Source organism: Mesitornis unicolor, unplaced genomic scaffold, assembly GCF_000695765.1.
Source record: "Mesitornis unicolor isolate BGI_N332 unplaced genomic scaffold, ASM69576v1 scaffold9295, whole genome shotgun sequence".
In the NCBI taxonomy this organism is placed as follows: domain Eukaryota; kingdom Metazoa; phylum Chordata; class Aves; order Mesitornithiformes; family Mesitornithidae; genus Mesitornis; species Mesitornis unicolor.
Genome location: NW_010183426.1, coordinates 45,776 through 71,671, shown reverse-complemented (window position 1 = coordinate 71,671; position 25,896 = coordinate 45,776). Strand labels below are relative to the sequence as shown.

Genomic DNA, 25,896 nt, shown 5'->3' with positions numbered 1-25,896 from the left:
TTCCAAGAGAAGAACATTTTCCTTGCGGAAAAGGCCTATCCAGTTAAGCAAGAGCTCCCACAGCTGTCAGCAATCCTTGAGGGAAATGGCACCATAGGAAAATAACGCAGTTGGTAACAATGCAGTCCTACAGCCTCCCCATGCAGCGAATGCAGCAGCTCACGTTGTTCCTGCTCCAAAGCCAGGTCTGCATCAAAACAAGGAAAATATTGCAGGTGCTCTGGGACACTCTTCTCACCTCCAGCTCCAATGCAGCAGCAGTCAGAAGGGAAGATGTGACAGTTGCTGGCTCAGCAGTTAACCAATTTACCAGGGTCTCCACCCCTCCAAACACATCTCTCTCTCTGGAAATAACTGTCTCACACAAAACCAGAGTGAAAGAGTTAAGAGAAACTGCACTGGAACTGATCAATACTGGCAGATGACTTCACCTACTGGCGCTCCAACTACAACAAACAGCTCCATCTGGACACAATTTTGGCTGGAAATCTGAACAGTTGAGAGACAACTGTAAGAACATTCCTATGGCCAGAGAGCACTGCCCTTTGAGCTCCTCATATACAAAGTGGGAAAGACAGGGGGTTATCCACTGAAACTGTTGCTAGTGCTTTATTTATTACTAGCCACCTTGTCATTATTTATTTCTGAATAAAAAGAAGAGGAAATGACAAAGTTTTACAACTTTGCTTATTCATAAAGAACAGATTTTTTAAAAAAAACCTTTGAAATTTTGGAAAAACAGAACATTAAATTAACATCAAGTTCATGAATTTCCAAAATCTTACACTACCGTAATGAACACTAAACATGAACATTCATGATCTTGCAGTTGGATTAGGCCAGCAAAGACTTCTGAATCTGTCCTTCTCTGGCTTTAAAAGAATGCTGGGGTGAAAATAAGTCTATGTGAGCCTATTTTCTTGTGGTGTTGGAGCCAATGAAATACAGACCTCGAAATACTCCATTTGCACAGTTTCCCCTTCAGGGGAAGATAACTTCTGCATTCTCTATGACTCACAGTTTCAACTATATAACAATCAATGTTTAATTATAATGTAGCCTTTTGCTTTTTCCTTCAGCAGAGTTTTCACTGAGAAACAACTGCAAATAAGCGACCTCTCTTCAAATTACTCTCTGGACATGGGAAACTGTATCAATGTGTGTAACCATTTCTTGATGGAAAAATTGTAAGGAGGAGCTGAAACACAAGCCACAAATTAACTAATACACACAGGAAATAGTAACAGTTTTTAAAAATACAGAACGGTGAGACACCTCTAGGTAACAGTGTTATTACAAGACACAGAGAGAAAATAATTTAGAAGGGACAGTAAGGTTTTCACTTTTAACTGCTCCTTTGTGTGAAGCTGCCCTTTCAGCAGCACTGTACAACCCTCTGGCTATTTGCAAAACTCAGCAGTAACTTCAGTAAGGCTTTGCAATAGCAAAAGATTGCCTGGGGGCTACAAACTGTACCTGGAAAGGGCACTCATGTTCAGAAAGAACATGGTGAACCAAAAACTCCGAGGAGACTGGCAACCTAAAACAATCTAAAACATTAAAGAAAATAAAGTTGGATGATATTCATCCAACTAATACTCACTAGAGTACTAAAAATATATTTTGAGTATTTTTGTCTTCTTCTATAATAGAACTGTATGCTTATTCTTACAGAGAATGAACCTTCATAGATTTTCTAGACATGTATGTTACAGTCAAGGAGTTTCAGATTTGCACTAAATGCCAATTGTTGTGTGATCCGCTGCTTTTTTCTGAAACAGCTGGAGCCCTTGAGCTGACTATCACTGATAATCAAGGTAACTTAGCCTCACAAGGACAGGTAATACACAGGATGTTGAAAAATGCATCAGATAAACATGGTGAGAAAAGTGGAAAGGAGAGTTGAAAAGCCCCAGTTGCAGCAACAGAATCGAACTACTGAATTATCACTAACTTCAGCTTTGTATACCTTGAGGTCCCAGTTTTGCCTGAGCTGGAGTGGAGGTTGAGCTAAGAAGGGGGTCAGATGAAGGATCCAGGAAACTGGTGGTGAGATTTGTTTTACATGAGAGCGAAAGGGATTCTTCAGGTAAATTATCCAGGCTCATCTTGGTTTGCCTACTGGTATCCAGTAGATCTTTCCCAAAGAAAGCCTCCTGCAAAGAAGACAAAATGATTCAATGATTCAAACTGAAAAAGTTGGGTAAATGACAAAGCTAAAATTAAAAGCCAACAATTATTAGAAATATATTAACACAGTCTCCATCTCACATGTCTTCCAGTATGGCAGTATCTCTTGCAGGCTATGAAGTGTGGACATGGTGGATACAACTTACCTGAGGTAGCTCCATTATTAATATTTTATTATTAAATTCACACCTTAGGTTATATAGAAAAGCTATAGACTTACGAGTATGTGGCACAGACAGTGTATCAGCACAGTGTTAATTTAGATCACAAGTTTTTCGGTATTTAAAACATTTCTCCTCACACAAAGACAGCTGAAGAAGGGGAATACTACAGGGCAACTTGACTAAGACCACACAAGAAATAAAATATGTATGTTTATAAAATAAAAGCAAGTGCACTGTGGTGCAAACTCTAGAATGACCATTCACTGTATTTCAGTTAGCACAAAATCATCCTAATGGCAAACTGCAGTAACAAAACACCTGGAGATGTTTAAGGTGCATCAGTGTCTTTAACTATTATAGATCAGCTACCACTCACCTAAGCCCGAGTACTCAGTGATCTGACAATAACCTATGGGATTTTCAAGCCAATTTTGATTCATTATATAAGAACTTTCTCCATTTTCATGCAGTCTTTAAAATCTTGATTTAGCATACAGCTGCTAAAAATACAGCTAAAGACAGTTTTTTCAGTATCAGTTACTCCAACATGAGCAAAAGAAGCATTTAAGAAACATTCTATGTTTTACAGGAGTAAAATGTGCATTAGGAAAAAAATATTTATCCTTATTAAGCCAAAGAAGATGTTGCTTAAGTATTTTCTTTCCAACTCACTTCCCCACTTGTGAAATACAAAATATTTTTAGCCACAGATTGTTCAACCTCTCTGTCAATTCCTTGCTTTCAGTCCCAATATAGTCTATGTCATGAAGTTTGGTGAACATCTACAAGATAACAAAGTTTTAATGAAAGAGATGGGTGAGAAGAGCAGCGAGCCAAATAAATGTTCTCAGTGAGCGATATATATAAACCAGTCAGTTTATAAACTTGTTGAAACTAAGTTGCTCAGTCATCATTAATATCTTGGTTATTAACCCCAACTGCTACCTCTTACCTGCCAGAGACATCACAGAATTAATGGAGGAGAAAGAGGAAAGATCACTGTGGTAGGGAGATGCAGGGTATATAAAACCGCAAAACTGTATGAAAATAAGTTTCCCTTATCAAATCATGTTCCGAAAAGAAAAAAAAATAGTATCTTGAGGAAACAGCATGATGAGGCCAAGACATCCTACAGAGCTGAACGCTGAAAATGTCACGTGTCAGTTCAGAGAGAAAAGAAACGTTTCTTTCCCTGCTGCCTCCTCTCTCAGAGCAAGCAGAGACCGTACATTGAGAAATAACACCAGAGGACCAGAGATTTAACATAAACACAGCTCCTGTACAAACTTGTGAACGCTCTTTACAGAAAAACCTTTTCGTTTGAATGGTAAATGGAGAATTGGAAAAGAAACAATATTTTAAATGAACTACGAATGAACACACATAAAGACAAAGTTTTCAAATGGATTTACACAGTAAGTATATCAATAGCTTTACCTGTAAGTAGGCAGGAAAGGTTTCTTCAAGTTTATTTTTCTTTTTTCTGTAACGCTTTTTGATTTTCTCAGTATTTTCAGAAGCTGGGGTAGACTCCTCAACTGGAGTGTCTGGCAGCTGCTCAGGCCAACCTAAAACGTAACATTCAGGCACAAATAAAGATACGGAGACACGGAAGGCAAAGGTCGTCTTCAACCAGTGAGGTACGACAAGGTAGCGATGCAACTGGGATCACATATGGTATTTCTTACTGCCTGAGCCCACATGATCAGGTGGCAGTTCACAGCTGGTTACATAAAAGCCACCTTTAGATTACATCTAAAGTGATATTCAATAAACCCATGCACCCAGATACATTCGGTATGCTGCCACTGTACCTTTAGAGCAAGGTACCAAATATCTCCAAGCCACTCAAGAATTTGACAATTTGAGAGAAATTACAGGTGCCATTCACCAGATATTTGAAAGACAATTTCTCTGAAGTATTATCTCCAAAATCATTAATGCTGAGTTACACATTTATCACCTTTCATTTTATACACTAGCTTTTCTCAAGTTAAAAGCAAAAACCTTTTTTTTAAATCCAAGAAAAGACTGTCATATAAATAATGAACAGGCTAGAAAAAGAAATCTATAAAGAAGCCCTTCAAGAAAAATTACACATTTTTCCACCTATCATATTCCAAAGTGGCACTATTTTTTCTAATAAACACAAAAGCACACAGTGCTCATCAATCATCCACTATTTTATTTCAACAGACCAGGGAATATACCACAGGTAAAAGTAAAACTTTTTAAGTCCTGCTACTTCTGCCTTGCCAGAGCTAATTACATGAAGTTAATGACCCTGGGGAGTTATTTAAGAAGCTGTATTATTGCGGCAGTAAAGTCGGCTGTGCTTTGTACCTCAGCAATCTCTCGTACCACATTCAAAGGAGAGCGAGCAGAGCGAGGATCACCAGCACTGACCTCTGCATTGTTTGGGAGTGAGCTTTGCAGAGAAAGGGGGAGGAACATGGCAAGAGGAGCAAAAACCTGGGTAAGGCTGATGAGCACTGGCAGCTGAGACAGGCTCTCAGCAAGCTACGATGATTTAAAACATACAGAGATTTTCTGAGTTGTTTTTTTTTCTTAGCAAGCAAATGTGCCTGAGCAGACGAAAAGCAGCTCAAACTTTTAACTGAAGAATACTTGTTTAAGAATACCACTTTTTAAAAATGTGCATTGTGCTGTTACCCAGAATGGGGAATAAACTTCTGAGCCATTTTTTTTTTAACTAAAAGGAGCAGATTCCTATAGAAATGAAAAAGTTTAAAGCAAAATTTTTAGCCCTACCTGAAACAATGTAGCATACTACACTGAAATAATATTTACAAAGCAGAAAAACATAGATATAATACTAATACTAAAGAGAAATCCAACACTGTATCTGAATACAGGACCCACCAGAATACTGGGTTGCACCAATAAAATACATATTTGTTGGCTTCATAAAGTAGTTCCACAAATGCAAGCAAGGACAACATTTAACTGTTAAGTTTTTAACACTGCCTGGATCCTGTAAGTAAAGATCCACTCTCCATCATGTCATACAAATACATAGCAAGAGACCAATTTGGGTCTAGAAAGGTCAAAAACACAATAGCTAAACAGACAGGAGAGAATAAAAGGAGAAACCAAAGGCCAGTCTTGTAACTGAGAAGGTGTCAGCCAACCTTTAGGACCAGCTGCCTCCTCCTCCTGACTTTATAGGAAACAGGCTCTGAACTAATAAACATATTCCACATCTCACCTTAATGATACTTCAGTATTTTGTAGATTAGATAGTGTGAACAAATCCAGATGGATGAAATAATTTAGTCCAATCACACATAGCAAGCAAGAGAACGAGGCCTATAAACAAAATCTGACTTCTTGTTAGGTGCCCAATCTACTGAGTACTACAGTGTCAGAGGCATTAAAATGGCTTGGCTATGAGAAGAGAGACCAGAATTGGATTCTTCAGCCCTGGAAAAGACAACTGATGGGGAAATATAACACATATCTACAAAATCTTTCTGTATTACAAAACAATATGGAGTATTATTTTTAAATCAACTTCCATAACATAAAACACAAGGGTAGCTTATGAAACTCTCAGATACCCAGTTTAAAATGAAAAGGAATTATTTCTTCATGCAACAATAGTATTATCGCTGAACTCACAGGATTTTTCAGAGCATAAACAGATACATTAAAAAATGAGACACAGTTGTGGAATATTTAACACTGGTGAATATTAAAACTGACAGTCCAGAAGACACCTCTGCCTCAGGACTGCATCTGGAGGAAGGTAGATCACAAAGAGGACTGCTCTAAACCTACCTCACTTCTTACACTTCTTTCTGTCTTCTACAGGTCAAAGCTGGGCTCACCAGAGCTCTGACACAACACAGCAGTCCTTATAATCCTCACTATTTCTCTCCCAAAACAGCCTGCAACTAAATTGTTTCAGTTTCTTTGTAAATCATGGGCTCTGCTGAAATTGTAAGTATGTAGGAATGAGTATTGTCAGTTGAATTAATAAAGCCAACATGACAAACAGACTTCTTCCTTTGTAGCACATCTCTGGAAAGAACTGTATGCTGATGAGTCGCATTATTTGTATTGCATTAAGCACAAACTAAAATTTAAAACCAAGTTTCTGCACGTACCTTCATCTCTGCCAGGCAACTGCTCCGAAACGGATCCAGAAGAATCTTTCCTGGAGAGGGACCTTTTAGTCTTCCCCTGTCCCGTACGACTTCTCTGACGTACCATAAATCCACCAATGCCTAACAAGGAAGCAAAAATTCAATATATTGAATAAAACCCTGTTTCACAGTAAGAATGAGAGCCAAGATTATTCTGCAGGTAAAAAGGACTGCTGCATCTGTAGAGGTCTTGGAATGAATCTGAGATACCTGAGGAGTTTTCATTCAGTTTTACAAAACATTTCTGAATTTTAATGTCTCACTGGGTATATGTGTAATTATTAAAACAGATCAGATTTTTAGGACTGTAAAACATCCACAAGAAGTTCGAATTACCAAACCTGGCAACCTTTCAGGTATTGGTTTTCCCCTCCCCTGGCAAGCTGATGAATCGCTAGAATCAGAAGTCAATCTACCAAATGGAACCTATTACAGAACCTTAAAGAATCATTAGAAACTCTACAAATTGCTCCAGAGAGCCCACCACTCCAAATGATGGTACTAGAGATGGACATATCAGAAAATAAAAAGATCACTAATCAAGATGATACTGCCTGAAACGCCAGAATCCTTCACTAGAGACTGACTGCAGTGCTGCTGACCCTCTACAGTTGGTGTGTGTGTGTGTGTACATGCATCAGGTTCAGGTTTGGTTCATTTTTTCACGGAAATTGCTGGCTGCAGAAAACTAACAGATGGCTGCTCAGCTCACGATCCAAAACCACCCTAAGCAAATGAAACTCTTGAGGACCCAGCAGTAGAAATAAATGGCTTATTGAGGTACATCACTTGTAGAGAAAAAGGAAACCTCTGTTAAGTGATGTGGGTTTGTACCACCATCTCCACAGGGTGGGCCCATGATAGAAGGCAATGAACACATGGGCACGACCTGCTGAGACAGGGCTCTTCCTCAGTGGTGTGGGAAATGACGTGGGGAGGGTGAAAAGTGACAGAGATCGGTTTAGCTGCTGAGAGGGAAGCAAGAGAAACTGGATCATGTTGCAACTCTTGCTTTTTTCCCCTCCTTCTTTCGGTGTATTCCTCACCATCACCTCCTCAGTCATTTCACTGCCTCTGTTCTCCTTCCCTACTATCTTCATAACCAGAGGACAGGGCCCATCACAGCCAGTAGGATCGGTGTGACTGGCAAAAACAGAATTTGTGACTGCAAGGACTCCAACCAACTTATCCACAGCAGTGGGAGGCTGCATAGGGAAACACAGACCCAATTCGTAACACAGACTGTGAGACAAACCAAGGTATGAGATACAGGGGCTGAATAGCCAGGCTGTGTCTAAGTATAGCTAATTTTCTTGGGTTTAGTTTTAGCCCTAATGAATCAGAGCTATTTCCTACAGAGACACTGAGGTACCTCTAGTTTTTCCTGCCTGGAGGCAGCTCCAGTGTTTCTGCATCCAGGACAGCTAACCCATGGTCAAGATGATTAAGAGGCGACTGCACTAATAAATTGAAATAAATGAATTAATCCAATAATTACATTCCTTAAAATTCACTGCCAGAAGTCATCTGCAAATATTCAATAAATTACTCTCATTGAGTATTTCAAAAAGTAAGATACTGCAAAAAAGTACTCTGAAGTTCAGATATTGCCAGATATATATACATACATACATAGACACACAAAAAAACCCTGGCCTTCATCAATTAGACAAATACAGTACATTTTCCTATTCTGTGATCCTGTGAAGTTAAGAATCAATACAAGGTATGGATTTGAACTACTAACCAGTAATTGACAGCACACTAAGAACAGGCAGACTGCTGAGCAGCAACCTTTGGAAGAGGTATTTTAAACAGAATGGGGAACAAAATATCTAAAATCAACAACCAGCAGTAGAATATTTCAGAATTCCACACTACTTTCTAGCTGGTTTTTTTGAATTATACAGAAAAAAAGTGCTAAAACAAACAAGGGACACGTAATGATATAAATTATTGTATCCTACCAGGTCTGTATGGTTTTCGCTTCCTTTTTTTAATCCCATCAGCTCCTTCTGCAACTTTGGTATCATCATCCACAGCTTCCCGTTCTGGGCTGGAATCTGATTTTCCATCACAGTCCATAAGATCACCTTCTGCAGAAAAGAGGCAGTGGTAACTTTAACTGGAAAAGGGAACAAAGATATTCCTACAAAACGCCTGCATCTGACTGATTTCTGAGAAACTGATTGAGAATGACAGATTTTTCAAGAGGGTGATGCGATACCCACACTCTCTAAGCACTTTTGGGAAACCCACTCTATCTATACGCAAAGACTCAGTTTATACATACATTTCCTGCGAGATGACAAACCACACAAACCCAGAGAATAAATGCTATTGTTATAATATGCAAATCTGAGAAATTTTTTTGGCACCCCTTTCAGAAGCCTGCGCTATGGCATTTTCTAGGTGTCTGAGCAACTTCTAGCCATACGTCAAGGAACATGGATAGGATTTAACACGCAATATATATGTTGTTTTGTTTACTGTCCTCCTAAACTTCGTTTGGTAGGGCTTTTTTTAATTGAGAAGGCAGACTGAAAAACTGCAGCCTGCACTTGGAAGGCAACGTGCAATGACTCTTGGTTCAGAGGGTTCTTAACTTGAAGCTGCGTGACTGACTGCAAGCCGCCCTACCTATGCAGAGAAGTTTGACTGATACAATACAGTAGAAAATTCAGCCCAAAGGAATTACTCAGCCTTGGAGATGACTGTAATTTTGAGTTTGAGTTTATATCTTGTGGGAAAGCGGGGTAGAAACCAATGTAAAGTACGATGGCATTAAAAAGTCTTTGGTGTTGAAGAGAGTGTGAGTTCATTCTGATTCTGATATTCCCAAAATGTCAATAAAATAATGACCTTACATCTTCATTTTACTGTAAAGCTTTTGAAATATACTCTCACCTTTTAAAAAGATCCTGGATTTCTGATTCCCTACGCTGAATTTAGGTGCTCAAATTTATATGGCCTAAAACCCTATACAGTTGTAAGAGGGAGAAATACTGATAAAACAGTAGAGAGCCAGACTCTTTCATACCACTTCTGTGGCAGAACTACAACCCTTGCTCCTCCACAAGCTGGGTCATGGACCTGTCTTTCCCACTGATGAAGTCTTTTCTGAGTCCTACCAACAAAGCTGGCGGCTTGGCAAAGGCAGTCTCCAATGACCACTGCAGCCGATTCACAGAATCACAGAATGGCTTAGGTTGGAAGAGACCTTAAAGCTCATCCATGGGCAGGGACACCTCCCACCAGCCCAGGCTGCGCAAAGCCCTGTCCAACCTGGCCTTGGACACTGCCATTGAGGGGGCATCCACAGCTTCCCTGGGCAACCTGGGCCAGTGTCTCACCACCCTCACAGTCAAGAGTTTCTTCCTAATATCCAGTCTAAATCTCCCCTCTTCCACTTTAAAACCATTCCCTCCTCCCTTTAAGAGCATGGGTGATCTCTCTTTGCAATATATTCACTTCTGGCAGAAGAGATACCTGCTTGAGGGCTAACACTTCCTGCTACACAAAGCAGTACACCGAGTGCTAAACCCCACAGTGGCCCTTCCCATTTACTTACGAAACACAGCTCTACAAACAGTGGAAGAGTCACTATAAGTCTACCAAAGCTGAAGCTCCCAAAGCAAGCTGAACTTCAAGTGCACTGTAAAATGTGGAACACCTGGTGAAATGCCAAACCTGATGAAAGCCTATAGATGAGATGGTAACAAAATTACTGTGAGCTCTGTTTTCTCAGATACAGTCTCTTTTATCCACCTGGAACTTTAGAGTGGAAGTAAGGGTTACTTCTGTTTGCCTGGAATTACTACACTGGTGCTTGACTCGAAGCCGGAGCACAGCTTTATTCACCCTGACGCCCGTACAGAAATTTCCGACATTCGGAGAACAGGCACTGATCCACCCTGCAGAGCACATGTAGGGATCCAGGGATCCCAGCCAACCTACCCTGTACATGCTGTGCTGTTACTGTCACATACGTGAACGTGCTTTAACTCTCAAAAAGGACAAAAAAGGTGATCAGAACCGAAATTAGTCTGTGGAAGCTTTGGCTCTCCCTTTCATACCCTGCTATTACATTTATGTATCTTGTTATCTAGCTGAAAAGGGAAACCTATAAAAGCCAACAAGCAGATAATGAAACCAGACAAAGTTATACAGAACAAAGGCACATGTTTGTAAAAGTAAAGCTGATTAACCACTGAAAAAGAACAACAAGGTCAATTCTCTGTCCTGATGCCTTCAAACCAAAATCAAAACCTTTTTTTTTTTTGCTTTCAACAACCCACCTGATGAACTATAGGAGAGCATGAGATGAAATTTTAAAAGTCAGCATAATGCTAGGATAATGTACCCAACTCTGTGAATACCAAAGGAAATTGAAGAAAAACAACTAGTTAACCATTTATTATAAACAAAATACACTCCTAACCAACAGCAGCTGGTTAAGGATGTGCTAATCAAACAACAGGAACAATACTTCTATCAAGTTAACACGGAAACTGCACTGATGGTTCAACTACCCAGTTATCTCAAGTACACTCTCTGTATCTAAAAAAAGCTTCTTATGACATTTAATCTGATGAACGACGAGGCAATGTTGCATAAACAGAAAGCACTTTAGATTGTGGTGAGGTGGGGTGCCTACGCTCCTCTCCTAACAGACATCTGCATGACTAACATAATGACTTTCACACCTGCCATGTAAGTAAGCCTTTCCCCAGGCCACAGATTAACGCCAATCCTCCCAACATATTCACTGGGACGTACAGCCAGACCATGGCAAAGAGGACAGGAGTACGGCATTGCACCGTGCTGGCTGCTGTTTCTAGTGCTGAAGAGTGGGGATTTGGGACTGGCTGCTCCTATGTGCTTTTCCCACTCTGATTTGCCACCTTCAGTCTCCTCTGGCTGGGGCTGCTGTGCTTGCTCAGCTGTGAGGGAAGCAGATGAGACAAGTACCAGTGGCCCTGGGATGCAGAGATCTTTGCTCCATGTCCAGACTTATGGTTCCTAGGGGATTCGACCTGTGACTGAAAACTCATCCCCCACTCAGGGATGTGTTTGGATAGGCAAGTGTTATCGCAGATCCCTTCATCTCTCATCAGCCTTGGAGGTCAAAAAATCACTGTTAAATCTTCCCCTCCCTCCATACTTTAGGGATACACCATCCTGGAATCTGAAATCCTTCAGTAGGACTCTACATACAGCGTCATCTACTTGAACGAGAGCAACATCCAGAATTCACTTCCAAAGAATTTACAAGGAAATAATTTTTTTCTCTCAGGTCAGTCCACCTCATTTCTTTCAGAAAAAAAGAAATACTCTTAGCAAAGAGCTTTTTACTCCACTTTCCCCTTTGTTTTAAATACCAGCTTTACACTGATCAAGACATTTTGCTGAGACAACACTGCCACTTCCAAACGGTGTCTGCATTAAATTTGAGAGCCTCAAAATACACTTCTACTCAGTGAATGCACAATATTACCCACAGGTAACCCAAGGATTAGACAAAAAGGCAAAGTATTTCCAGTGCTGCCAACCTTAGAAAGATGGGTTTCCTACCGGATGGATGACCCATAAACAGAACAAGAAAAATCCCTGAAATGAACAACAACAACGAGCCGTGACTGTTGTTCAAGTAATTTCCATAACATATTCTGTACAGAACATGAATATCAGTGTCATAAAACCTCCCAGGGGTAACTGCAATATACACACGCACTGCAACACTCCGAGAACAAGACATGCCAAAAGTAGACTGCTACCTCTACTGTCATCCATCTCCCCATCTCTCGAGTGTTCTGACTGGGCATCTGGGGGTGTCTGAAGCACAGCCACACTGTTCTGATTTATAATCTTCAGTTTAAGCTTTGGTTTTGTCCGTTTTCTTCTCGGTACTGTAACAGTTAGGCTCTGTAACTGAGACATGCCGGATTCTGTCAAGCAGACTCCATCCTGGGTGTATGTCTTCGGTGGGTCTATAAAAGTTAAATGAACCATAACAGCAATATAAAACTCTTTAATTTACAAGTCTTAGCTTTTTAGGAGTAACACTTTTAAGAGTTAATAATCCACACGAATGGAGCTGATTCATGAGTGAGGAAATTGGTATAAATAAAACAGATATCTGATACATATTACAGTTACAGCTTTATAATTTAGACTCTGATGTCAAATCCAACAACACTCCTTTATTTCACTACAAAATAACTTTCATCAAGGACTCATCAGAAAGAATGGTTTGATTATGGAAACTGGTGCCTTGTAAGGTATTTCTGTATCCCCGGCATTCGCAGAAAACTGCCCAAGTCTTTGGGTCCCTGGTGTTTACTGGCCAAGGCCGTCATCCAGCCCTCAGCACCGTACCTACACCTTAACTCAGGCAAGTTATCGGTCCTGTTTTATAGGCAGACAAAAACCAAGTTCTATGAAGCGAGCTGCTCAAGATCAAATTGGAAATCATGGGCAGAACCCAAGTCTCCCAAGACCTGCAAGACTGTTTCCTCCTCAAGCTGCTACACAACAACTGAGTCTACCAATAAACTCTAACATTCCCTAATTCACCATGTAGAAAGGTGCTGACACCTGTGCCGGGGCCCTGCAAGTGGAGGTTTGGGGATTTTCAGGGAATTACCAAATAATGAAGAGGCTATAATGATGCTTCTGCTCTTTGGAGCCAACTAAATAATGATTTGGCAACACAGTTCTGGAAAACAAAACATTGCAACATTTGTTCCCTTTAACCAAAAATATTTTCTTACGTAACATCTCACACCTCAAAACACAGCTGGTTCTGAACACAGTTCTTCCCAGAGGACTGTTTTCTTACGTGGAACTAAAAAAGAGCATTTGCTTTTAAAAAAAATAACATCCTCTTTTTGGGATTGAAGATTTCAGGGGGAGAACCCTCTCTCAGAACTACATTTGTATGGTATCAAATGGAAAAAATAATTCTGACATGATGGAAGCTGTGAGGTACCATCATTAAAAAAGTGTCTTAGAAGTAGGCACGTCAGGATAACAAACTCCTAGCACAAACCAGACAAACTGAGCGACAACAGAAAAGTTGTGTTGTCCTACAGCTCAAGTCTGCAAACATCTGTGTACATGCTTGACTCAGCCCCACTGTGTTATCACTGCTAGTAACATGGCAAGCAACTAAGGCTGCAGGATCAAAGCATAATTTAAAGTAATTATTACAGTGCAGTTATGGCAGGCAAGAGAAGAGAAAGACGAGAGAATGGGAAAAAAATGAAAAGCATGCTGCGGTAACTGAAGGACAGTCAATGGTGTGTGCTGTAAAATCATAGGAGAAAAGGAATTTTCGTCTCATGTAAAAATATACCCTTGAAATACGCTAAATGATCAAAGATTAAGTATTTACATTCTTTACCTAGTTCTTTTGATTTTGAAATAATCTGAGCTCCAACTGATGAATCACAACAGTCCAAAGAAGGCACTGAAAAATATAAGGAAAATAATTTCAACTTTTGAAAATGGTGACTTGATTTAAACTGAAACTGTCAATTTTCCTTCAAACAGTTCCGTTCAACTCCCTAGCCTGTACTGTTGGCAGTATTCACTAGCACCTTTAAAATCAAGTGCTTTTTGGTGTCATGGAAGGTGTGACTGCAAAACAAGCCTGATATGAACTGAAGTACTCCAACCTCCTAGAGCCAAGAATGGCATTTGAACGGCACTGAACTCAGTGGGAAATGATCTTCTACTGGACCAAGAGCAACCAAATACACTGGATCTACTGGGTTGGAAAGTAACCTCTATGCTAGCTATGATGCTTGGGTTTTGCTGACCTAAGCATGGAAAATGGGAGGACTTTGTGACCTGGGTATCGACTGCTGTATGTCCCCAAGGAGGGGCAGGCATGCTCAGCCGGCTTCGCACAGGAGATTCCAGCTGTTTCTATGCTGTCAGGTCTCTTACTCAATACATATGAGAAACAAAATAGCTCTGATATATCTGGGAACAGATGACACATGACTTGTTGATAGTGTAATTCTTATTCAAGATAAGAATATTGATAAATGGAACAGCAGAAACTCAATTTGAAAACTACAGCTCGTGCACTTCAAGGAAACACTGAAACAGTGGGACCGAACGAAAAATGATCAGAACGTCCTACCACACTGCGCTACTCTTGTTGTGGGGGTAGAAATGCTCCTCCTATCTGCCTTAATTACAGTAACTGTAATCACTAACCTGTGATGCACAGATTAGACTTGTAATATTAGTAGTGACTTTACCAAGATTATGTAGACAGAGTAAGTTAAGTGAAAATTAGAAGCTTTTATCTCACGAACAGAGAACCAGAATCAGAAAACCTGTTAGTCTGGCACAGTTAGCATCACCAGACAGTCAAGTTTATCCATGCTTTTTTATTTTTTTGCCTATAGATCTGATCTACGTTGAATTTAAGTCTCAAACAGCTGGAGTATTTATTTTGCATCTGCCACACAAGATGAGACCACCGACCATCTCACACACAATATGGGAGGCAGGGGCAAGACCAGGAAAAGCACAAAAGCTTCCGAGTAACACTTAAATCCTTTGCCAAACGCAATAATCAATATGAAGTCTAGAGGATGATTTCTAAGCATATAGAAAAAAATGAGGAAGGGGAAAGTCTGCCTTCAAAAACGATAACCCTTTAAAGTGTTATGTAAAGTGTAACTGAAGCACAGTATAACCCACAGACAATCCCTATTCTGTGCAATTAGTACATGAAATTACTGAAAAACTGATACACAGGAATGGAAGGAAAAGACAAAGAAGAAAATAAACTGAACATAAGATTTTGAAAGAAGCATTGAGCCGATGGGAAACAAAAACATACGGGACAAGCTGCAGGATGGAGGATACTCAAAAGCACTGAATGGAAACACCAGAAAAATGACAGATTGCAAGACATACCCAAAGTGGAACAGGATATCACCTGTTCATTTAATTGGTTAGAATTTACATAATATTTTAAGACAAGAGATGGCAATTATTAAATTGGAATCTAAGGTAAATAAAAAATTCAGAAAGAGATCTGTCAAAGGGGATTTGAAATCCTTATTTAAAAGTCAAACAACAGGGAGCATCCTTCTGGTCCAGGTCAGACTGTGAACGGTTTTAGCTTTGGAGTCTGACTGGAGCTGAAACAGTCAAATAAACAAGCTGATGGTGACAGAGGTAAGGCCTTCAGAGACCAACTCACAGAAGCTGCACAAACAAACAGTGTTTGAAGATGGTATCAAACAGACTTCCAGAAAAGGAACTAATTAGAGTGGAGATTAAGGATTAGAATCAATAAAATGGATCACAGAGAAGCAGAGCACTGTGAGAGAAAGACTGCTCAAGAGAAGAAAAAATTGAACAAAAAAAGGACATTGCTTTCTGAGGCATTTAGCTGAAGTTTAACCAAAATTATTATGCTTATTTTCAAAAGGGTTTAAATATGCTGAATATCGTACAGCATTTAGTAGCTGCGGTTGAAAACAAATAATTGCACAGAACACAATACAAAGAGAAGAATCCCAGTTTCAAAAAGAAAGAGGGATGCCAATTGTAAGGCTGTAATAGAAAAGAACAATTCTAGGGAGAAATGAAATCAGCATAAGGGACAAAGCGAAATGGTTGATGTAGAAACAACACTACCAGAGCATAACTATGTGCATGACACAGGGATTTCTTTGTAAATACAGAAGCTCACAAGAACGTAAGAAGTCGACATAATAAATGTGCCAAATAATAAAAACCCGAAAAGTTATTTTTTTTAGCATACAGTATTATGGTTCTTTTTGTATTCTGTAGTTGTAAAGTACACTGAATTAAATTTTGGAATGAAGAAAAACCTAATTCAGTTTCATGACAATCGCACAACAGAGGCTCCCAGCCATAATACGCCTGTCACTGGCAGCATCGAGCACCTCTGAAGTAGTAAGTGATCCGAATTCCTCGCTGCCTCTGTGGGCAGCTTCCTTGAGCCACAGGAGGAACATACACACACAGGCAGCTACAAAAACTGTCACCACATCAGCTGTAACCACCTGAGGAAAACCAGGCAGAGCTGGTCCCTCTGCCTCCTGCAGGAAGAGAAAACAGCACTGAGGGAGGAGCAAGCTGGAGTGCGTGGATGGAGACAGGATGGGACAAGTGAGAAAGGGTGAGATTTGCAGACAGGGCATATGACATACAAGGGCAAATGACAGAAAGCAGAAGTGATGGGCAGATGGTCAAGAATTGCTTATCTAGAAGTGAATGTAGAAAAGAGATGCACACATCCCTTTCGATCTGCAGGAATTACAGAGGAAAAGCTGCTGCTACCTCAAGCAGCTGATAGCACCCAGCCATGATCATATTCAAGCAATCTAAAAAAAATTCTACACGGCACAGCAATGCACTGGGGGACATAGGTTATAATTTGAGACTCCACAAGGAACCTGATAAAACACTGATCAGAGATGATTTATTTCAAAATAACCTGGTAATGAAGGTTTATGGAGCTCTACCTCAGAGCAAATCTTACCATAATCATGAAACTTATCTCTTATTTCTGTTTTCTGAAGAAGATGACTTTGTAAGATCATCAGATATGATGAGATAGGGAAGAGCTCTTACAAATTCAAGTTTCCATTTTCTGAGGCAAGAAAAACACAAGCTGTTTCTCAATACCTACGTGCTAGAAGCATTTACTCTACCAACAGTAAATCTGCAATGTATTGGTAATTTACTAGGTTGAGGGGCTCCTGCTTCTTCTAGAAATAAAGTAGTTAAAAAGCTGGTAATAATGCTTGCAACACATCTGTGATAAATCAAATGGAAAGAGCAAGAACCATCCCAGTAAGAATCCCACAATATGGTACATTTTAAGAAGCTTTCTACTGTTAAGTACCATTTGTTCCTCTATGTCTATGAAATGCTAATTGTTCTCACTTTGAAACAAAAAATTAAAGAACTTTTTCAAAAGAGTTGTAGGAGAATTAATGAAAGACCGAAACATTTCATATAAAAGTACATGCAAGTATTTCTATGAACATGCATCAAATGACATAATCAGACATGCAACTGTGCAAATGTACACGTGTTAAAGAGGTATTTTATATATACCGAGTCAAAACATGTACGAGTAAGCAGAGAAACTTGTCTTATTTAAAAAAAGGTGGAAAAAAAACTGAAAAGAAAACTTGGGAACTCCCTAACAGGTCTTGCAGGACTGGTTCCTATTCCTTGGAAGACAAACCTACACAACACAACCTCATGAAGGTGTGCAGCACAGCTGACGTCTGGAAGTGAAACATCTCTGATAGCATCTTGTGAAGTTGTTTCATCTCATGTATTATAGGTTTTAATTATCTCTGAAAGGCAGCTCTGCCAGCTCAAAAGAGAAAGGACGAGGCAGTGTTTCTTACTTGGACCTTTCTGTTTTGAATACCCAAAGTTTATTATTAAAATCAACAAAAATCTATGTTACATCTGCAAGTTTCTTGTTTTGCCCACTTTACAAAACCTCTTCTTGAACTTGTGAAAGCAGATCTCAAAAATGAAGAGACTTGTAGAAATACATAAGTGTAAGTCATTCTTACTTCTAATAGTGATGAACCTGGGATATTTGGAAGTGCTCCACACCCATCTCTAGTTGACATGGGAGTACATAAACCTCCAAGGTCATGCAGTAAGTTACAATTACTGCCACTCTGCTGTGAGGACATGCCAGTAAAAAGGACATTAGATGCTCTGCTGAACTATTTTTGGCAAACCTCTCAAACACATGCCTCATGATATCTTCTGTCTTGATCAGGAAGGCCAACCTTACTGACATCTTCTTGGTGGATACGAATATTTCTTGAAACATCTGCTTGGTTCCTGTTCCTGTACCTTCCTCCTGCCATACTCTCATATACCTCAATAAAGGGTTAATGTGACCACTTTAATGTCCTCTTATGCTGAAGATAGGTATAGGTGCCACTGCTCTGCGTTAAAGTAGCAGACTGCAGCAGAGAAAAGAGACCTGGGATACCACCCTTGTAGCAAGACAATAAATCACGTAATAGGCCAGTGTAACTGCTGACAGGCCACTCAAAATAACATGAACCAGCACCATCCCACAGGGCCAGATGCTGCAGCTGCGCTCAGAGAAAAACTGCAGTAACCTCAGCTCCTGAAGTACCACTGCCACAGAACTATGTAATACAGCCCAATGAGGAAATTGGTGTATACATTCACTGATAACATGTGCCTCTGCAAAGAGCAAAGACCATCAGAAGAGCTATACATTTTAACTAACAAGCAAGTGGTGACTCCTGAGCAGGAAAGTACGGCGAACTCTTGCAAAAAGAGCCACTCGGGAGGGAAGCACTGGTTTTAAATACTGACAGAGCTGAGGGAGTGGCATTAATAAAACATGAGAGAGGAGGAGAAAAAGACTTCTATGGACTGCTGTTATAGCTACTGCTGCTTCACACGGCCTCAAAGAACTGAAATACAGAAAATTTTTCTGCTTGGAACTGATTTTCAGATTCTTCTGCAGTTTTAGAGAACTGAGCTTTCTTCCTTCCACCTGGCAAAGTGAGATGTCTTTCACCTTTTCAATACCAAATGCTCTTAGTAATTTACCCAAATTATCTTCAATAAATCTATACAGATATCCCTCCTGCTAGGTTTTCACTGGCCTTGCAGGCAATCATTAGACGGTGCGAAAGAGTTGAAGACACTTCCAGAAGGCCCTTACCATAAACACGAAAAATCTTGCCTCTATCATGAGCCAAATCTCCACCAGAGAAAAGAACCATAACACAATTCCAAACCTATTTATTGCAGTGTGCAATCCTGCCATTGGTTTCAATCGTCTTCTTACCGTTTGCTGGTGGTATGTATGGCCTACAAATGGTACAGTCAAAACCCATATCAGCTATGTTTTCCACTTCCTCCTCTGTGTTTAAGTTCTGACAGATTGCATGCATCCATCTAGAAATTAAGTGGGGGAAAAAATACAATTTAAAGGAAATATGTGGTGTTTTAGGAGACCCAAATATCAGTATATGGTCGAAGTAAAGACTTGTAAAAACTCTTTTAGGGAGAAATGATGAATCAGGTTCTCCATATATATCATTCCCCTACAGTGGTGTGTGTTAAATACTGTCTATACAGTATCAGATTACCTATTTCCCTCCACAGGAAGGAAATCTCTATCAAACAATGTCCCGGAAGCAAATATGTTTTAGTATTACAATTTTATCCCTATATTGCAATCACTTTAACTGCTTACTTGATACAATGTAATCTAGATTTAGCTTCACAACAACAGTCTTGCAAGGCAAATTAGTTTTATTTTTACAGAGGGGGAAAATGAGGCAGAGTGATTAATTAATTTGCCCAGAGTCGTATAGTTAAGTCTGTGGTACAACTAGGAATGAACTAATAAGAGACTTGGGAGACTCAATCCAGTGCTCTTTACCACAAGACCATTCCCTTCATCTTTAAGCTTTTACATTAGGGGGAAAAAAAATCAAATAAGCCTTAAACAGGAAAAACCTGTAAAACATTAGGAATCCTTACCGATCACATTGTCTACACTGAATTATAAGCTCTTCATCCCTGTAAGTGCGATAGCAGATGGGGCAGGTAGACAAACTTGCGCAGGGAGCACACTGTGTGTAATTATTTTGCCATTCACATCTTAAACCTGGCGAAGTTGCTCCACAATGTCTGCACCAAACACACCTGCAGAACAGACAAAATGGTCTATTACTTGCAGTTCACAGGAAGATTATTTTGTGGCTTTAAAACCCTCCTACTTAGAACTGGGTAAGTAATTAAGTTTTAGATCACTAACCATTTTGGAGAGGAAGGGGGAGAGGAGAGGAAAACTCATTTCAGGCCAAGCAATATTTTAATTGAATGAAAATGTATTACTTAGATTTTGAACACTGACAACATTTTTTCCAACACTTTTAAAGACGTATCCTGAGTAAGAAGTCCTTTCAGTCTGCAAAAACAGGCAGATGGGTGTTCACAACAGCTCAAGAGGTCAAAGGATTTCCCGCTTCCAGTCGCCATTCACTTTGAGATATGGAGACTTAACCACGTGAGAGGTCTCCTCTGTCTGTGTTTCACTCAAGTAAGAGAAATGGTTTTCAGAGGGTTTTATTTTGAGAAGGATTTGTTGAAGTGCCCATTCATTTTACCAAGTGAATGTTGGAATGAACATTCCAACGAATGTAAATTGGATTTTTTATGGCCAAGAGTTTTGAAAGAAAAATTTTGTCTGCCTACACTTATGTGGTTTTTGGCATGAAGAAACAGTATTAAGAGGAGATAATGGTTTCCCTATAAATTGATAATTGAATGAAACAGTTCAGAAGTATCTTGTTTTCTTTAATACACCTGACTTGGATACAATTAAAACATTATTACAGTTCAATTGACATTGCCAATACGAAGTGACCAAAAAGAAACAACAGAGGCCAGCAGTGGCGATTCCTGATCCCACAACCAAACACACCATTTGCACTTCCAGCCTCCCTTCGGCACCGTCTGCAGGGGCGGATCCAAGCAGTACGTGTGGTAGCTGATGTCGCAGTCGTCGCAGAGCAGCAGCCTGCCCGGATCCGTTGCTTTCCCGCAGGCTTCGCACACCGTGCACTCTAGGCACCTCCAGCCCTTGCTGAGCACCACTTTAGTGATCTGCAAATGGCAAGGTGAAAATTGCTTGAAAGCCGCTCCGTGGAGTGCAATCGTTGTATAAATTTAAGGTCTGCCTGGTGGAGCACAGGGTGCTCTTCTGTGCACACTGGCCACAAGTAGCTGTTTATCAACTGGACTTTCTGAAGCTTCAGAAAGTGGGAATGGATTAAACAGACAGAAACTGTAACTACTGACATCTGAAACTGTTCCAGAATATAATTTCTTTGGATAAACTAGCACATCAAGAACATATATTGCACTGGATAAACATGTAGGACAGTTCACTCCTTACAGGAGTAGCTGGTCCTGTAGGGATGAAGAACACATGGCTGCTTTTTTTCAGCTCTGTAGTAAAGCCAGGATTCAGGTCACTACAAATCCTGCATCTTTTATAAATTATCTGTGATAACCAATGCTGGAGTTTTACTCCTCCGAAGCAAAGAACTAATGTACTGTAATTAATATATAACGTAAGAGTAGGATATAAACACAAAGCCAAATCATAGTTCTACAAAATACGCACACGCTGTTTTGTAAAGTACATTTAAAACAAAGTTTTGACACGTTGAAAAAAATCCCAGTCTTACACAGATGTACCTATATAATACACAATTAAGAATGTATAGTGTATATATTGCAGTAAATAGCCTATTATGTGCTTGCTAAGTCATCTCATACCATTCAAATTTAATTTTCACACATTCTCTCCTAGACTAATGAATGTAAAATGCATTAATTAACAACTCCAACTGCTGTCAATTCTGACAGCCAACAGACAAATTGAATCAACTAAACCTTATGCCCCTAGTAAATGAAGATGCAGTGTAATTTTTTCTCCATTTTTAATTCTGCTTGTATTTAGTTTTTAAGCTTATATCTCAAACTGTTATTTTAACCAACTGCTGGATAATCAGTGCTATTTATGGTTGCGAAATTACAAAAAGGTTAATTTCTCTTGAGGCAATGCATACTATAAAATGACATTTAATTAAAGTCTTTCACAAGTCGCATACAAATAATGGTCACATTAGCTTATGAATATCTAACAAGTTAATGACTCCCCTAATTACCACAAAACCAAAGGCAGCATAGTGCTATTAAAGTACAATATGAAAACAGTGTCATCAAGTAATTTTTTATGTAACAAAAGCACTCACCTTAATACTGACGCAGTATGGATGGTAACACTGACCACATTGAGAACAGGCAAGCAACCTGCCCTCAGCACCTTGGCCAAAACTCCCACAAACTACGCACATATCCTGAAATGACAGAAAAGAGCAGAGTTCCAACACGTGCCACACACTAAATTCTGAAAACATGTACCTGTAAAAGCTAACTAGCTTGCTGTACAATTTAACTCCTAACAGGGACATTCATTTACTCTAATTAAAAGCAGAGAAATAAAATCAAAGTACAGTAACTATTATCCTAACCTGATGGAGAGTGAACTTGTCGCTGTTAGAGAAGAGGACAACTGTATTATGCATTGAGTTTTCTTCCTCATCTTTGTTAGCTGAAATATCCATAGTTGTAACCTGTTAAAAAACACAAAACAACGTGATGTGCCTGCTGTTTAGATGACATGAGACAAGACAAAACTCATTCTCTAAAGATAATTTTTTAATAGCACTGGTGACTTTTTCTGTCAAGCAGAAATTGTCACACTGGAGTTCTCATCAAAAAGTTCACTGCAGCGACACACTTTTGAGTATAAACTGAAAGAGCAATTGCAGAAATGTAATTTGTTCCATACTGCCTGAAATGTGCTTTTGCTCATGTTCCATGTGTGTTAGAGGAATAAACAGAAGTTCAAAAGTTACAATAGTTAAGATATGCTCTGTAAGCAGTTTCTTAACTAAGTTTGCCCATAAAAACTTGCACTGAACTTGAAATGGGTGTTTTAACCTCAATGCATAAGGTCTTTCTGCAGACAGTCATTCTCCTCCTGATCAAGAGATTGTTGTTCTGACCTGTCCTTTATTAACCGAGTGTATGTACATGTACATGCAGTTTCTCAGGAAGGAAAAAAACACTTCAACTGTGTTCTGACTTTCATGCAAATCCTGCTATGCAGAATTTGCTACCCATGAATTTAAACTAATAAGCCTAACTATTTATTTACTCTCTGAACCAGTAGTGGCCGTGGAAGTTTGGAAGATGAAAGCACACAGTTCTATAAAAAAAGAGCAAATGCCTGATAGAGAAATATAACTTTGCTTTACCAGCTGTTCCGATTTTAGAAACGTGTATTATTTTATATGCAGTTTAAGTCTTATAACGATAGCTTTGGTTAAATCATACCTTAATTATTTTACAAATCCAAACACCACTCTAGAGACAAATGTAAATACCACTACAACAGCCACAGGAATTCTCCTGATACACTGTTGCTGAAAACCAGTGTTTACTGAGAAACAGGTAAAAAGGGAGTGTAACGTTAATGCGTTTTAATTACAGAATGGTTGAGAGCACTGCAGCTGTAACTAACTAACCAAAAAACACCCAAAATACCTTTTGATATGTTCAGGGAGAGCTTTTCCCTCACATGTATTTCCACAAAGTTCTAGGGACTGCTCATACATAAAAAAGTGCAGAATCTGAAGGACTGAATCATTGCAACTTTGATGCAGCTTCTGATGCTGTGACCCAGCTCGGGTTAACCTGTAGCCACCTTCTTCCCCATTCCCAAGACATATCAAGATATCTCCAGATTTGTGTAGTTGTCATCTGGTAATGATCCCATGCTGAGTAAGAATCAGTTTGTGCAAAGGGGCTGAAAACATCCCATTTCAAACATTTACCTGGCAAAATGCTGGTCTCTTGGTATTGCTGTCTTCACCTGCTCTATCACAAGACAGCCACGTCTCTGCTGTAGAGCTCTGAAGCTGCTGTTTACTTTGTGAGTCACAGAATCAATTTTTTATATGAAATTGTGAAGAGTGATGTCCATTTTGTATTTATAGCAATTCACCTAACTCAATATCTTCTGTTCAGCTACTAAAATTTTGAAGAGTTCAATTTATAAAACTCAGTTTCCCTTGAAGTACAAATCTGTGCTTTGTAACAAAGAATCACAGAACAGTCTGGGCTGGAAGGGACTTTTAAAGGTCCAAGCCCCCTGCAGTGAGCAGGGACATCTTCAACAAGATCAGGTTGCTCACCCTGACCTCGAATGTTTTCAGGAATGGGGGGGCATCCTATTACCTCTCTAGACAACCTGCTCCAGTGCTTCACCTTCACCATGCTCATTGTAAACAATTTCTTCCTTTTATCTAGTCTGAATCTCCCTTCTTTTAGTTTAAAACCATCATCCCTTGTCCTATCACTACAGGCCCTACTAAAAAGTCTGTCCCCATCTTTCCTGTAGGCCCCCTTTAAGACAGGTCCATGTCTTTCCTGTACTGAGGACTAAATAATTATGTGAATGTCTCCAATTCAGTAAGGTACCTATGACTAGCTTGAGTGGAATTCATCCTATATGTTTAAAGTTATTTATTTCCTTATGGACCTTCACCATCCGAAGCTTTAAAAGGGAACAGCAATAGAGACACTTGTCCTTTCCCAGATCACAAACACCACAGTATTTCAAGAAATTATTACATAGGCAGCAAAAAGTGGCACAACGCTGTATAAACTCAAACAGATTGTATGTAAGAACACAAAAAAGCAGCTCTAAAGGGAGTCTGAGGAATTACTTCATAAAGACATAAAAATACCTAACATGAGGAAGAGGATGCCTCTCAAAATCTGTACGGTTGACTGATAACCAAACTTTAAAAGGAACGTTCAAAGCAGCCAAGTCCATAGTAGGAAAAAAACTATGAATTTTTTGCAGTCCAGATTTCCAAGAGTTTTTTATATCAACATTCCTCTTCTTATGAGGACTGTGTAAGATTTAAGAGTTTAAAAAGGACTCCAAGTATGAAATAGTTTAACTCAATCACAGTGAGCACCAACTTGCTTAGGATCACTTCAGTGCTGTAGGAATGGGACATGACAAATGTAGACACCATCTTCTCAAAGGTTTCTGGACAAAAGCCATGTATCGTCCCACAGAGTATCTGACATTTGGTCACAACAGAGAACTTGTAGCCATACTAATATCAAGCTATCAAGCTTTAATTATGGTAAATCAGGATCTAGCAGAGCTTTCTAAAGGAGTCAGCAAGCCTGGGGGCCAGGAAATCTGACTGATGTAACTTTCATTACCAAATTTTTTTTGCAAAGTCCTTCACCAATGCTCACCTTAAAAAAAGGTGAACTGACATGGAATTAGAGGACTGGTCCCTATATAGACATAAGACATGCAGTAAAGAGTAGAATAAATGACCAGTTTTCCATGTGGGAGAATAGCACTAGTGGAAATCTGATAGGGATGTTTGCTAAGAGGCAAAAACACTCATGTTCAACACACTCGTATGCAATCTGAAAAATCAAGCGAGAAGCAAGGTGATAAAGCCTGCCAACAGTATCAAGATATTCAGAGGAATAAAAAACCAAAGACATTTGTGAAGAACTGCATACAGTTGAGTGCTGGGCTATAAAAAGGCAGATCAAAGCCCAAAGAGTAACAAAAAAAAAAATGAACATGACAAAAAAATTGACAAGGATGATTAAAAATATGGAATAGCGTCCATACAACTCAAAATACTGGGATTCTTCTGACCAGCAGG

The 25,896-nt window shown here is 39.5% G+C and overlaps 1 protein-coding gene across 1 annotated transcript in view; it reads right to left on the bottom strand.

Annotated features, from left to right (window-relative positions):
- Positions 1-238: 238 nt before the first annotated feature.
- LOC104540338 (histone-lysine N-methyltransferase 2C-like) overlaps positions 239-25,896 on the bottom strand; it is a gene marked incomplete at its 3' end in the record, with an annotated part of 45,129 nt that continues 19,471 nt past the window's right edge. Inside the window, exons 8-19 of the mRNA XM_010184122.1 lie at positions 22,657-22,758; positions 22,378-22,482; positions 21,039-21,220; positions 20,093-20,257; positions 19,392-19,501; positions 13,929-13,994; positions 12,301-12,513; positions 8,491-8,619; positions 6,485-6,604; positions 3,792-3,922; positions 1,970-2,156; positions 239-354 (exon numbers count right to left, since the gene is read on the bottom strand). Of these exons, the coding sequence (XP_010182424.1) occupies positions 239-354; positions 1,970-2,156; positions 3,792-3,922; positions 6,485-6,604; positions 8,491-8,619; positions 12,301-12,513; positions 13,929-13,994; positions 19,392-19,501; positions 20,093-20,257; positions 21,039-21,220; positions 22,378-22,482; positions 22,657-22,758 (1,626 nt within the window). The remainder of the gene's footprint in view (positions 355-1,969; positions 2,157-3,791; positions 3,923-6,484; positions 6,605-8,490; positions 8,620-12,300; positions 12,514-13,928; positions 13,995-19,391; positions 19,502-20,092; positions 20,258-21,038; positions 21,221-22,377; positions 22,483-22,656; positions 22,759-25,896) is intronic.